Here is a 13,555-nt window from a genome sequence, read left to right as displayed (position 1 = left end):
TTCTCCCCTTATGTCTCTGCCTATTTCTCTATGTCTCTCATGAATTAATAGATAAAATCTTTTTTTAAAGACAATATCCATACAAGTTATTGAATTGGAATGCTAATGTAGAAGATATATATATTTTTTTCTCTCCAGCTGTCCTTAGGGACTCAGGAAGCCAGGTTGGAATGACTCAGGAAATGATTTTTAGAAATCCAGGGAACTACTTTCTGATGCATGCTCTAAGGCTAAACACCAGAGAAACTGTTTTTTTTTTTTTTGTTTTGTTTTTTTTAAATGAAGGTCAGAGGATCCTCAAAAAGGAAGGACCCTATCTCCTTTTCTGCACACAGGAAAACCTTTTCTTTTTTTAAGGAACTTGGAGCTCTCTAAATTTGTAGTATCTATAGCCCACTTGAAGTCAGAGCCTTTAGGTTAAAACTCATGGTATTTAGCAAACACCGCCCCCCCAATCATCTGACCCCAATGTAATTTTCCACTCCTATCGTCCCTCCCTCTGTGTTCCTCATCTGCATCTCCTGCTCTAGCGGGGCCTTGGAGAGCCAGGCCAACTAATGACTCCTGAGGAGAGCCAAATACAACTTTTAAAAGCATAGTAATTAGCAAACAAAATAATTGTCACTCCTGCCAGCCTCATAAAATCCAATTCCCTGTCACTTCTTTCCTCTGAGCTGCTTCCACTTCCCGAACCCAGATTCAATGAAAGCAGCTCAGGCCCAGGAGATGTTTCCAGCAGGGAGGAAGGTGCTGGAAGCCAAGTAATTGGCCTGCCCACTGGGCTAGGGCACCCAGGAAGATGTGATCAAGGCAGGCTAGGTATGCTACATCCTGCTGAGAAGCGAGAGGGGCCGAGGGCTGCAGAGGCTAGACCTCCGGGCGGCCAGCCCTGGGGTTCCTCTCGGTCCCTCTGTGAACCTCTTCGTGGGCCTCAAAACTTCCTGACCTCCTCTCATTTCTTGCCTGGGCCTGCCCCCTCATGCTCCTTCTCCTCTGGGAAGGATCTAGAACCCTGAAGGGGCTCACTCAGCTTCCTGCTGTGGGGACAGCAAACTCCTTGTCCCTAGATCACAGCTCCTCCTCTGCTGGAGCTCAGCCCTTCCCATCAGTGCCCTGTGCCCTGCCTCCCTCCACCCTCCCCATCCCCATCAGCCCTGCAATGTGAGCTTCACCCCATGAGGCTCCCTCCAATGGCCACTCCACATATTTTTAAAAAATTTTTTTTTTTATTGGAGTTCAATTTGCCAACATTTAGCATAACACCCAGTGCTCATCCCGCCAAGTGCCCCCCTCAGTGCCCATCACCCAGTCACCCCAACCCCCTGTCCATGTCCCTTTCCACTACCCCTTGTTCATTTCCCAGAGTTAGGTGTCTCTCATGTTTTGTCACCCTCACTGATATTTTCACTCATTTTCTCTCCTTTCTCTCTATTCCCTTTCACTATTAACTCTTTGAGGAACCTCCACTCAGTTTTCCAGAGTGGCTGCACCAGTTCACATTCCCACCAACAGTGCGAGAGGGTTCCCCTTTCTCCGCATCCTCTCCAACATTTGTGGTTTCCTGTTTTGTTAATTTTCCCCATTCTCACTGGTGTGAGGTGGTGTCTCATTGTGGTTTTGATTTGTATTTCCCTGATGGCAAGTGATGCAGAGCATTTTCTCATGTGCATGTTGGCCATGTCTATGTCTTCCTCTGTGAGATTTCTCTTCATGTCTTTTGCCCGTTTCATGATTGGATTGTTTGTTTCTTTGCTGTTGAGTTTAATAAGCTCTTTATAGATCTTGGAAACTAGCCCTTGGTCTGATACGTCATTTGCAAATATCTTCTCCCATTCTGTAGGTTGTCTTTTAGTTTTGTTGACTGTTTCTTTTGCTGTGCAAAAGCTTCTTATCTTGATGAAGTCCCCATAGTTCATTTTTGCTTTTGTTTTTCTTGCCTTCATGGATGTATCTTGCAAGAAGTTGGTGTGGCCAAGTTCACAAAGGGAGTTGCCTGTGTTCTCCTCTAGGATTTTGATGGAATCTTGTCTCACATTTAGATCTTTCATCCATTTTGAGTTTATCTTTGTGTATGGTGTAAGAGAATGGTCTAGTTTCATTCTTCTGCATATGGATGTCCATTTTTCCCAGCACCATTTATTGAAGAGACTGTCTTTTTTCCAGTGGATAGTCTTTCCTGCTTTGTTGAATATTAGTTGACCATAAGGTTGAGGGTCCACTTCTGAATTCTTAAAAAAAAAAAAAGAAAGAAAGAAAAAAGAGGATCCCTGGGTGGCTCAGCGGTTTAGGCCACTCTGCATCTTCCCCCTACTTCACCATGGCCTCAATTCTTGAAAGAGCTGTCTGCACATTCTTTCCATTTTACCTGCTACCAATGCTTCAGCTACGGCCTGGCTTCTTCTCCCACCACTCTGCCAGCCCCCTTGTGGCAAGCTCAATGAACATTTTTTAGTCCTTATCCTTGTAAAGGGACATTTAGGTTGATTAGGAATTGGAGCAGCAGCAGCACTGAGGAAAATATTTTGGGTGTCTTCTAACTGATCTACGACTGGGTCTTGAATACGAATGGAGAGCTAAGAGAACCTCCTACCCTGTCCTCGCATCTTCAGTCGACCTGGGGGCAGAGGAGCTACCCAGGAGATGAACTGTGATGTCTACACTTTAGGATGCTGGTTGATATAAAGGGGTAACCAATCTGTGGGCAACCTAGGCTGCCTGAGACAGAATGCACTGTAAAGGGGGAAAGGACCCTAAACTGATGCCTACCTCAATACCACAATGTCAGGTTGGAGGGACTTTTGGTTCAAGACAGAGTAAGGGGCTAATGCCAGAACTCCATTCCAACCCTGACCAGTGCCCAAAAACACATACTTCAGTATGCTTTGTGAAAGGTTTTCCTGTTTATGACAAATAAATACAGCAACACTTTGGATCCCCCAAGAAACTTTGTGTTGTTATATTCCTGAATGAACATAATGGATAGGAGGGTTGTTCTCTTCTCAAAGAGCAAAAAGCTCCCTTTCTGGGAGTTTATTCCCTGTAGGCCACTCAGGATAAGTACACAAGACCCTTTACCTTAACAAAGAAATAGTAATATTGGGGTGTTTTGACACTGTTAGCAGGGAGTGGGTGAGAATCTCAAGCAGGTGTGCTTGAAGCTATTTGGGCAAAATAAGAATTTTGTCTGTGTCTAGGTGGGAAAGAGAAGAGTTTTAGTAAAGTACTTTTGATAAGCTATAGAAAGAGCTGAATTATGGAACACAAGTAAATAAAACCAGAATTCAGTGAAACCAGAAAAGCTGAAGCTGCAGGATCCCATACTTCTGTGGGCCAATGCAGCAAACTGTGTTTTCCAAGATGGTGACAACAGGACTGCCCATCACATATGCTCTTCTTACAGTGTGAGGTGGACACTTTTCCCATGGACAGGTAGGGTCTATGTGCTCTTCCCTTGAGTCTGGGTGGGCCTGTGACCATGGTGGTGGTGATGCATGTGACTTCCCAGGCTAGGTCATAAAGGAGATATAATTTCTGCCTGCTTCTCTTGGAACCCAGCTGCCACACAGTCCCGAGCCCCAGGATACATGGAGAAGCTACAGGTTTTCTGGCCCATAGTCCCAGCTGAAGTCCCAGTGACAGACAGGATGCGATACAAAACATGGGAGTGAGGACAGCTTTGAGATGATTCCAGCCCTAGCCACCATCTGACTGCAACATTGGAGAGATGCCAAGTGAGAGAACCACCTAGCTAAGCCCAATCAACACACATAATTGTAAGAGATGATAAAATAATTGCTCTTATTGTAAATCACCATGTTTGGGGGTGATTCACTGCACAGCAATAAAGAATTATAGCAGGCCCCTTCGAGGCTCTGGAAGGACCCTAGCAATGTATTCACATTGGTCATATGCTTTTGTAAAATTTGCAGAAATAAGATATTTTAGCTGCAGTTGGTTGAAATTTTTGTCTCTTTCTACCCTAACTTCCCCTCCATCTCTTCAAGCTGAGTGGCATTAGAGTGGCTGTGAGCATTTTTGGGATTCCCCTGAAGACAAACTTAGTTGAGGTTTATTTAACTTGGGCTTAGTGTGGTGCATTTGTGTGCTATGGAGTCACTTCTGTGTAAGTTACTACTGGCTGTTCCAGTGTTAATAGCTTCCAGAATATTCCTAACAACCACTGTGCTGGTTTGGTGGTGCAACAGGAATGTGCAAGACGGTAGATCATGTATCATGACAATGTGCTCTATGATATGTGGATTTGAAATGCGCAAAGCTAGAAGAGAGTCTGTGGGAATTATTTCAAATCTTGCAGCTCATACATAAAAATAGCTAACAGTGCCTTTCCTAAATTTGACTATCACCCTGAAAATTTATCTTTTATCATTAATAATAAGCTATAGAAGCCGAAGCTTTTACAATCTATCAATAAAGTGTAAGGGAAGAATGAATTATTTTTCTCTTCTCTCATAGAATCTGAGGTTATAAAACCATTATTATATGAGGATCCAATCAAAAAGATACACAGCCCAAAATGTCAGGCAAAGAGTATTACAGAGGTGGCTCATGAACTTAATTAAAATATGCCATTTTCCTGGGTTTCATGTATTATTTGGTGGCAGCAGTGAACAGAGTGAACTTGGTGAGGGGCCAGACCCATGAGATCAGCACCGTTGGCCACTCTCATTTACAAAAACCCTCCCCTCCCTTGGCTTCTCTGAACCTCTGGTCAGTTCTGCCCTCCGTCTAACTGGTCCCGGTAACCTGGAGAGACGTCTCTATCTCTGGAAACTCACGAGGATCAGGGGCCTGTCCAGGTCTGCTTTCTTCTTACAGGGCGCTCTCACCCCGCTTGCCTCATGTCAATGCCATGCACCTGCTGCAACCCCAGATTCTACATCTCCAGCCCACACTCTTACCCGCCTCTGTCCATCTCAATTCTGTGTTGTCATTGAAATGAGCGCACGGCCAATAGTCAATTCAATTCATGTGCTGGCTCTTTGCCAAAGTCACATTATTTACAAAAACAGTAGCCCACAAGCTGTAGTTTGACAACGCCTGCTCTAGACTCAACGATCCAGTTACTTCTGGAAATTTCCCCTTGGACGTTCCTAAGTTCCCAAACACAACATGTCTCCAAACAGACTGGTCTCATTCCCCACTCCACGTGTCTTGTCAATGAACGGTACTACCGTCTGCCAGACACCCGGGACAGAAATGTGGGCACCAGCCTTGATTTCATACCCAGTCAGTCAGTCAATCAGTCACAAAATCCCTTCAATTTTGCTTTCTAATCATCTCCCTAATCCAGTCACTTTTCTCTTTCTCTGCTGCCGTCTTTGAGACCCCTCTGTCGCCCCCTCGGTCCCCTGTGCTTCTTACCATCCTCTATCACCCTGCAGGCAGAAGGAGGATTTCGTCCTTCCAATCTAAAGCCCTACTGCTGGCTAAGGAACCTCTTGCACAGTGTGAGAGGCCGGCAGGATTGGACCCCCCCCCCTCAATCAGCCATCAGGTCCCCCTTCCAACCTAAATTATTTTCAGTTGCCTGGACCTCTTGCCTCTGGGACTTGGCACATTCATTCCTTCTTGCTTCTCATCCCTCCTATTTGTCCTCGATGTCACTCCCTCTGGGAAGTGTGTGCTCACACCACAAGACGAAGCGAGGTGTCGCCCTGCTTGTCCCAGGGAAGCTGGACCTCAGCAGATCTGAGAACTCACCATGCTGCTTTATGATCCAACTTACAGATCCACACTGGCCCTGTGTCCTACTGCAGGTGGACAAGCCCCTGAGAATGAGGATCGTGTCTTATTCCCTCATTTGCCCTGCTCTCAGCACACTGGTAAACACTGCAGATGCCAGAAGGGCTTCTAACCAGGAGGACTGCACAGAGCAACGTATTCCCTGTCGTTGAAACCCAAGCCCTCCGCCCCAACTTCATGCTTTACTCGGGGACCTTCCCAGGCCTCTGCTGGGCTGTGGAGTTAGTATGGCTGAATGGGAGATGAGGGAGGCATCATTATGTGGGGTTCACTCTGTTTGTGCGGTGTTTTACCAATGGACAGAGATGGTGGGTGTCCCTTGAGCACCTGGGAGACCAGACTCCTCAAACCTCTGGATTCCAAAGCCACATCCAGGGCTGTTGCCACCTGGTAGCTCAACCAGGCCAGAATTACTTTCTGGCCTTGAAGGAAGAGATGGTGGAGGTGGTGGCAGGGGCCTCTCCCATCCCACTCATACTTCCCCTGCACTCACAGACATCAGCCAAAGACTGAGTTCTGCTTTCTGATTTAGAAACTATACTTTTAGACTCCACTTGGACAAGTTTCTGTACCCAAAGTGCAGAAACTTCATTTTCATATCTTGGAAGCATTTACATCATCTTGGGTTCTCTTAAATATATACACATATGTTCAAATACATACACATATATCTAAATATATGCAGGTATATCCAAATATGTACATATATATCCAATATACACATACACACCCAAATATGTATACACACATATCCAAATATGTGCACATATAACCAAATATATACACACATGCCCAGAAATACATACAAGCGCATCCAAATATGAACACATATAGCCAAATATGTACACATACATACAAATATATACATACATATACAAATATATCAACATGTATACTAATATATACATATACATGCATATATAGATAGATACTTTTATTTTTACTTTGAAATGATTATAAACACATAAGAAGTTATGAAAACAATGCTAAGAGTTTTGGTATCCCCATTACCCAGCACCCAGCTCCTCCAAAGGTAAAAACTTCCATAACTAAAAAACAAAACAAAACAAAAAACTTCCATAACTAAAGTTCATTATCAATATCAGGAAATTGTAGTTGGTATAGTGTAATGAACTAGTCCACAGACCTAGGTCAGATTTCACCAGTTTTCATATATACTCATTTTTTTTCTTAAAATATTTTAATGTTTCTTACAGGTCTTATGCCTTCCAATTAGTATGAAAAAAAAAAGATTTTATGAGGATTAGGTTAGAGAATAATGAACTTTAAAGATGGAAAAAGGATTTGGTTTCTCTCTCTCTTTTTTTTTAAAGATTTTATTTATTTATTTATTCATGAAAGACACAGAGGCAGAGACACAGGCAGAGGAAGAAGCAGGCTGCACGCAGGGAGCCCAACATGGGACTTGATCCCAGGTCTCCAGGATCACACCCCAAGCTGAAGGGGGCACTAAACCACTGAGCCATCAGGGCTGCCCAATTTGATTTCTCTTTGTTTGATCTGTAGTGAATCTGAACCTCAGAGCAGAAAGAACACTCGCCTGAATCTCTGGGGAGACCTAGAGCTGCCCTGGTGCGGGGCTGGTAAATTATCTGAGAGTTAGGGTCTTCTTCTCTGCTAATATTTTTCCTAAGCAGATAACAAATCTAAGGAGGAGGTATCCAATAAAGACTAATTTGTTTTCCAAAAACGAATAAGCATCTTGATTTCTGCAAGCACAACTCAATTAGGAAAATATCACCTTGCTGAACACTGAATTAGTCAGGTGTTACTTAGAAAGTGCGCCCAGGCAGGTTACATTTTAACTCCTGTGCTAACTGAGTGGCTCTGCTATCTCTTTATGGGAGCTGAGAGCCGATAAGTATCTCATTCCATAGTCTCAGAGACTAAGGAACAAAGGCTAACAAATTTGAAAGAAAGGTCGGATACAGAAATGAAAGCCACCTTCCGATTAAGGAGGACACGTTTCCGAGGTGATACGCCCTCATAAACTCGCACAGTAAAAGCAGCCTGCAGATTGACATCACGGGCAGAGAAAAACTTGCATAGAGCCTTTGCAACAATGGAGATATATTTTGTTTGAACCCTTCACAGATTCAGTGATTTTTGCCTAGTTTCATTTTGAGATGGTGGATACTCAGAGACGGTCACAGTAAAGAAATGCACTGTTTTAGAATGACAGGTCTTGGAGGGAAGAGCCTGGGCTGGCAAGAACTCTACTGAGGAAGGGGGAAAGTCAGCAGGGAAAGGTGACAGGTGCACATGTCAGGCCAGCAACACAAAGTTCATGCAGTGTGAACGCATGTCATCGGTTGCAGGCCCCACGCTGGGCAGAGCTGAGGAAGTTAGACTCATCTTCCATGTTCTTTGACGTCCTTGTTGTTGGCTATAGGTGCAGCAGAAGTCTTCACAAATCTTAGATGTAGAAGTTTCCTGGAGTTGCTTTGGGAAGAGACTGTGATAATTGCCTTTTATGTAATCTTTTTTTTTTAATATTTTTTTCTTTATTTATTTATGATAGTCACACAGAGAGAGAGAGAGAGAGAGAGAGGCAGAGACATAGGCAGAGGAAGAAGCAGGCTCCATGCACCGGGAGCCCGACGTGGGATTCGATCCCGGGTCTCCAGGATCGCGCCCTGGGCCAAAGGCAGGCGCCAAACCTCTGCGCCACCCAGGGATCCCGCCTTTTATGTAATCTTAAAGGAATCCAGCACACAGTAGGTGGTCAGTAAATACTTAATGAATTGAACTCAACAAGAATACACATCTCAGATTTTATTCAGCCTGCTAGTAGTGTGCAGAGATGATCTCTTTCTTCCCTCGGTTTTTGCCACTCTTTTAAGTGGAAAATGACTTACTTTGAATTAATTGTCTTTACAGGTTTGGACAAAACCACCACCCAGCATCCTTCTAAGAGTGCCCGTGTGGGATTCCTATGAACTCTCTGGAATAGTCCCTTGCTTAATGCCTACCCTGAGCCTCTGGGGTTAAATCATGGAGGGCCGTGCCGTAAAGGAAGTCTCTATGCCCCCACCCCAGGATACACCTGAGCGATACCTTTCTATTTGCTCTCCCCTTTACACACCACAATACCTGATCACACAACCACAAAACTTTGCTTTGTGTTTATCTGTGCTCTCACAGTGCTGAAACATCATGAAAGTGGTCAAGAATGTACGGTCAGAAGATCAGAGGAGGGCAACCTGATTGACAAGATAACATTTGTAGAATCAAATCATTCTAAAAGCTTCCAGGAAGAAAGGGGACAAAAGGCATACCACCAACCCCCCCGCCCCCCCCAAAAAAAGAAACAGGAAGATTATGTGGATATAGAATTTCTGATCATATCATTCCAGAGATGCTTTATCCATGAGGCAGGACTAAAATATTTTTTTTTCCTTTTTTTTTTAAGGAGGCTCCACGATCCTGAGATCAAGACCTGAGCTGAGATCTACAGTCAAATGCTGAGCCAACTGAGCCACCCAGGTGCCCCAATACTAAAATATTTTGAGTGGAAATAAATGCATATTGGAAATTTTGTGTCTTGGTAAAATCTGTTTTGTTTTGTTTTTCCCCAAAGAACATTCTCAAACATATCAACCACATCCCCCTAAAAGACATTTGAAATATTTTAAGAAAAAGAATTGGGGCACTGGGTGGCTCAGTGGTTGAGAGTCTGCCTTCAGCTCAGGTAGTGATCCCAGGGTCCTGGGATCGAGTCCCACATTGGGCTCCCCACAGGGAGCCTGCATCTCCCTCTGCCTGTGTCTCTGCCTCTCATGAATAAATAAATAAAGTCTTTTTTTAAGATTTTATTTATTAATTCACGAGAGACACACACACACAAAGAAAGAGAGAGGCAGAGACACAGGCAGAGGGAGACGCAGGCTCCATGCAGGGAGCCTGACGCAAGACTCGATCCCGGGTCTCCAGGATAATGCTCCAGGCCGGAGGCAGGCACTAAACCGCTGAGCCAGCCAGGGATCCCCAATAAATAAAGTCTTTTTTTTTTTTAAAAAAAAAAAAAAAAGGAAGAAAGAAAGAAAGAAAGAAAAAGACTTTTCCCAGATCTGACACTTCAACTTGCTTCCATCCTGACACCAGGCTACTCGGAAGGCATGAGGGAGGCTGAAGAGTTGGAGAGAAGAAAGCTGGGATAAAGTAGAAAACCAGGAGATGTGATGAACTCATCTCTGCTGCTCACAACAGTCCACCTTCTTGTTCTCCAACACATTCTGTTCCTGAGAGTTCTGCAGAGTACCTAGATTCCAGGGGATTCTGCAGAAGGTTTGCGGCCAACCTCTACACTTTGCTAGTTAATTTATAGAAAGAAGTTTCAGGGGATCCCTGGGTGGCGCAGTGGTTTGGCGCCTGCCTTTGGCCCAGGGCGCGATCCTGGAGACCCGGGATCGAATCCCACATCGGGCTCCCGGTGCATGGAGCCTGCTTCTCCCTCTGCCTGTGTCTCTGCCTCTCTCTCTCTCTCTCTCTGTGACTATCATAAATAAATAAATTAAAAAAAAAAAGAATTGCTAAAAAAAGAATTTAAAAAAAAAAAAAAAAAGAAAGAAGTTTCATAGCCTAGAGACAGGAGCATGTGTTGTTCGTATTTCACAAGTAAAATAAAACTCCCTGAACTACTCCTAAATATTTTTGAATACTGACATAGGCGTTTTAACCTACGTATCGGGTGATTGTGGCCTTCAGTCAGAGGAAAAGTAAAGCATCAACAATTAAAATCGAGACAGACTCCTTAAACTTCATTTTACCCCCCACCCCCTTGCTTTATTTCATGAGGATGAGAATGTCACGTGCACTGTGAATTTGGGGAAAAGACTCATATTTTGATGACATGACTTATAATTGTGGGAAACATGTGAGTCCACTGGACATGAAGACATTTTGATAATAAAATATTTTGACTTTTGTAGTAATTTCTACATTGTTTGGTAGGATGGGGGATGGGAATGACAAGGCCTGAGCTTATGTTTATAATCTAAGGCCTACACAGTCTCTATTAGTCTCGTCCATTGGTAGCTAAGTAACCCTGAGGAAGTTAAACTTCCTTAGCCCATGTCCCCTCATTAACGTGGGGATATTAATATTGCTTGTGTTGAAAGTTGAATGAAACTATGCATGTGTACCTCTCAGCAGAGTGTCTGGCGTAGGCAAGTTCTCAGCAAGGGTTGGCTATCAGTGTGATTGTTTTTCTTCCTTTTTTTTCTTTTTTACCTAAAGCCGGGGAAGGAGAGGAGGAAGGAACCATCAGGCAGGAAAGCAGGTGGGCTGGGGGGTTGGGGGTTAGGGGGCAGGAATCAGAAGATAAGAAGCCGCCTGGGGCAGAAAGGGACAGGGCTGCTTTCACCACTTCCCAGCATCTATTACAGATTTAGATTTTGTAAGATCCTCCAGCCAAGGTAATGTTTGAACCTTTCTGAGCACAGTGGCAATGGGCGTCCCAGAGAATAATTAACTCCCTGTGATTATCTTATTTGTGGATGTGTTTCCTCTCAGGTAAGTCAATAATATCTCGGGATTGAGACATCCAGTTTTCTGGGCACTGCTGGCCAGTCCCAAAATGGAACATAAGGAAGTGGTCCTTCTACTTCTTTTATTCCTGAAATCAGGTAAGGCACAGGGGTTTTTTTTGTTTGTTTGTTTTTACTTTAATTAAAATGCTTTTCCTAGCAATGTCCTAAAAATAGATCACCTGATGGCTTTCCCTGCAGCTTAATTCAGCGCTTGATTCACGAGAGTCCCAAATCAAAATCTACATGTAAAATTGAAAAATTCTTTAAGAACTAAACTTAATTTGCCTCAATATGCTAAGGACTAATGGGCAAGAGGAAATAAGGAATGATTTTTTAAACCTAGCAGATTGCTTGCCAATGATGGTGGGTCGTCATCAACCCAGAAGGTCGTGGGTGCCTTTGCCTGGCTCTCAGGTCCGTTAACTCAGATCAGATCGTTTTCGGTAGTATGTTATATTCTCTTCACTTTCAGATGTTAGCAGTGAGATATGTCTGTGTCCTTTGACCTGTCTGTGGTGGTTGTCACCGGTTCCCTGACTATTGAGGGTTTAAGTGGGCCTTTTGTATGTGTAGGTTTGCTCCTTGGGCCTGGAGAAATCACATGTGTCAATTTGCCAAATGTCTTATGTATGTAGGAATTCAAGAAATACTCATGTAGTGCTTGAGGGAGGCCAGGCACATTTTTATACATACGTGTGTGTGCACTCACTCATTTAGCTGATGCGGTAGGTGGGGTAGTATATTCATCCCCATTTTACCGAGGAAGGAATCCATACTTAGGAAAATTAGGCTATTTCTCTTTTGACCGAACTCCTTAACCCAGGAAGTGAAGAAACCAGAACTTAAACCAAGCTTTTTCCAGTAGGAATTTGGTGCCTCTTCTCACTTTTCAACTTTGTTTAAGCTTCCTTTAAAATATCCTAAGAATGTCCTTATAGGTTTTCTTGGACAGCTCTATTGAAATATAATTCATATATAATTCATCCATTTCAAGCATACAATGCAGTGGTTTTTAGAATACTCTGAGTTGTGCAACCATCACCACAATACATTTTTTAACATTTCTGTTACCCCAGAAAGAAAACCCACACCCCTTAGCTGTCACCCCCAACCCCCTCTCATCACATCCCTTCCTGCCTAGCTCCTGGCAATTGCCAATCTACTCTCTGTCTCTGATTTGCCTGCTTTGGGCATTTCATTCAAATGGAATCATACATTATGCTGGTTCTTTACATAAACAAGATATGGGTACTTGAAAGTCAATTTATAAATTGCCAGATAAAATTTTGTAAGCTATTCTTTAAATTAGAGTTAAATATATTTGAAGTCAGTGGAGCCCTTTAAAGGAATGCCAAAGAAGACAGAGCAGAAGATTGCCCCGAGAGACTTCTGTGGGAGACGGCCGTGTGTGGGGTGCAGGTATGCACGTTCCATGTTAGCCCGTGGACGACAGGATCCAAAATACCAGGAACCCATTCGGTGGCTTCCACCAGAATGCGAGAGCAAATTCTTCTGCAACAGGATTAACATCAATTTTCACCAACCTTGCGGGGAGACTTTCAAAAGCTCTTTTTGAAAGGAAGGCATTTACTCTCTGTTTCCATGGACATGTTTCATCTTTCCAGGGCACAGACGTGACTAGGGGGAGGAAAAATATATCCTTTTACAGCTGTTCTCTGTAGTTTCATAAACCACTAAGTTTTTTTTTTTCCTTTCAAACATATGAGCCTGGGTGTAGATATACACACCACAGTGATAAAAAAAAATAAATGTACCCACATTATTTATGTAATGCATTTGCTTTGGTAGCAATATACATCTACATTTGGCCTAGAATAGAAAAATACTTCTCTCACTAAAAAAGACATGTTAAATATTTCTTGGTCAACCAATACACTGTACGACACCCCACTAACACAGAGCTCTTGAGTTGAAGAAAAGAAAATAGTGTGGGACAGCTTTTCAAGCACAAAAGAAAAAAAAATGTATTCTCTTTTGGGATATCCCTTTAAGATATCAGCTCCTAAGGTGGGCTCGGCAGCTTTTTGCTTCATAGCTTTTTGCTTTATGTTTCGTACATAATAAGAAAATTAAAAGCAACTTAGTTAAAGGTATATATGGAAATTTTCTTGTCTTGGTATCATTTATACCCCAGCCTGTTCAACTTTCTAAGAACTCTTCAGAAAGTTTATTTGTTGTTTGTTTATTTATTTATTTAAGATTTTATTTATTTATTCACA

General features: G+C 43.2%; 1 protein-coding gene across 1 annotated transcript in view; it reads left to right on the top strand.

The window, feature by feature from the left end:
- Positions 1 to 11,298: 11,298 nt before the first annotated feature.
- PLG (plasminogen) overlaps positions 11,299 to 13,555 on the top strand; it is a 38,035-nt gene continuing 35,778 nt past the window's right edge. Inside the window, exon 1 of the mRNA XM_025422688.3 lies at positions 11,299 to 11,411. Within this exon, the coding sequence (XP_025278473.3) occupies positions 11,363 to 11,411 (49 nt within the window). The 5' untranslated portion in view covers positions 11,299 to 11,362. The remainder of the gene's footprint in view (positions 11,412 to 13,555) is intronic.

Source organism: Canis lupus, chromosome 1 (genome assembly GCF_003254725.2).
Source record: "Canis lupus dingo isolate Sandy chromosome 1, ASM325472v2, whole genome shotgun sequence".
NCBI classification, from domain to species: domain Eukaryota; kingdom Metazoa; phylum Chordata; class Mammalia; order Carnivora; family Canidae; genus Canis; species Canis lupus.
Note: the sequence above shows the minus strand (reverse complement) of the source record. Positions and strands in the feature narration are given on the sequence as shown.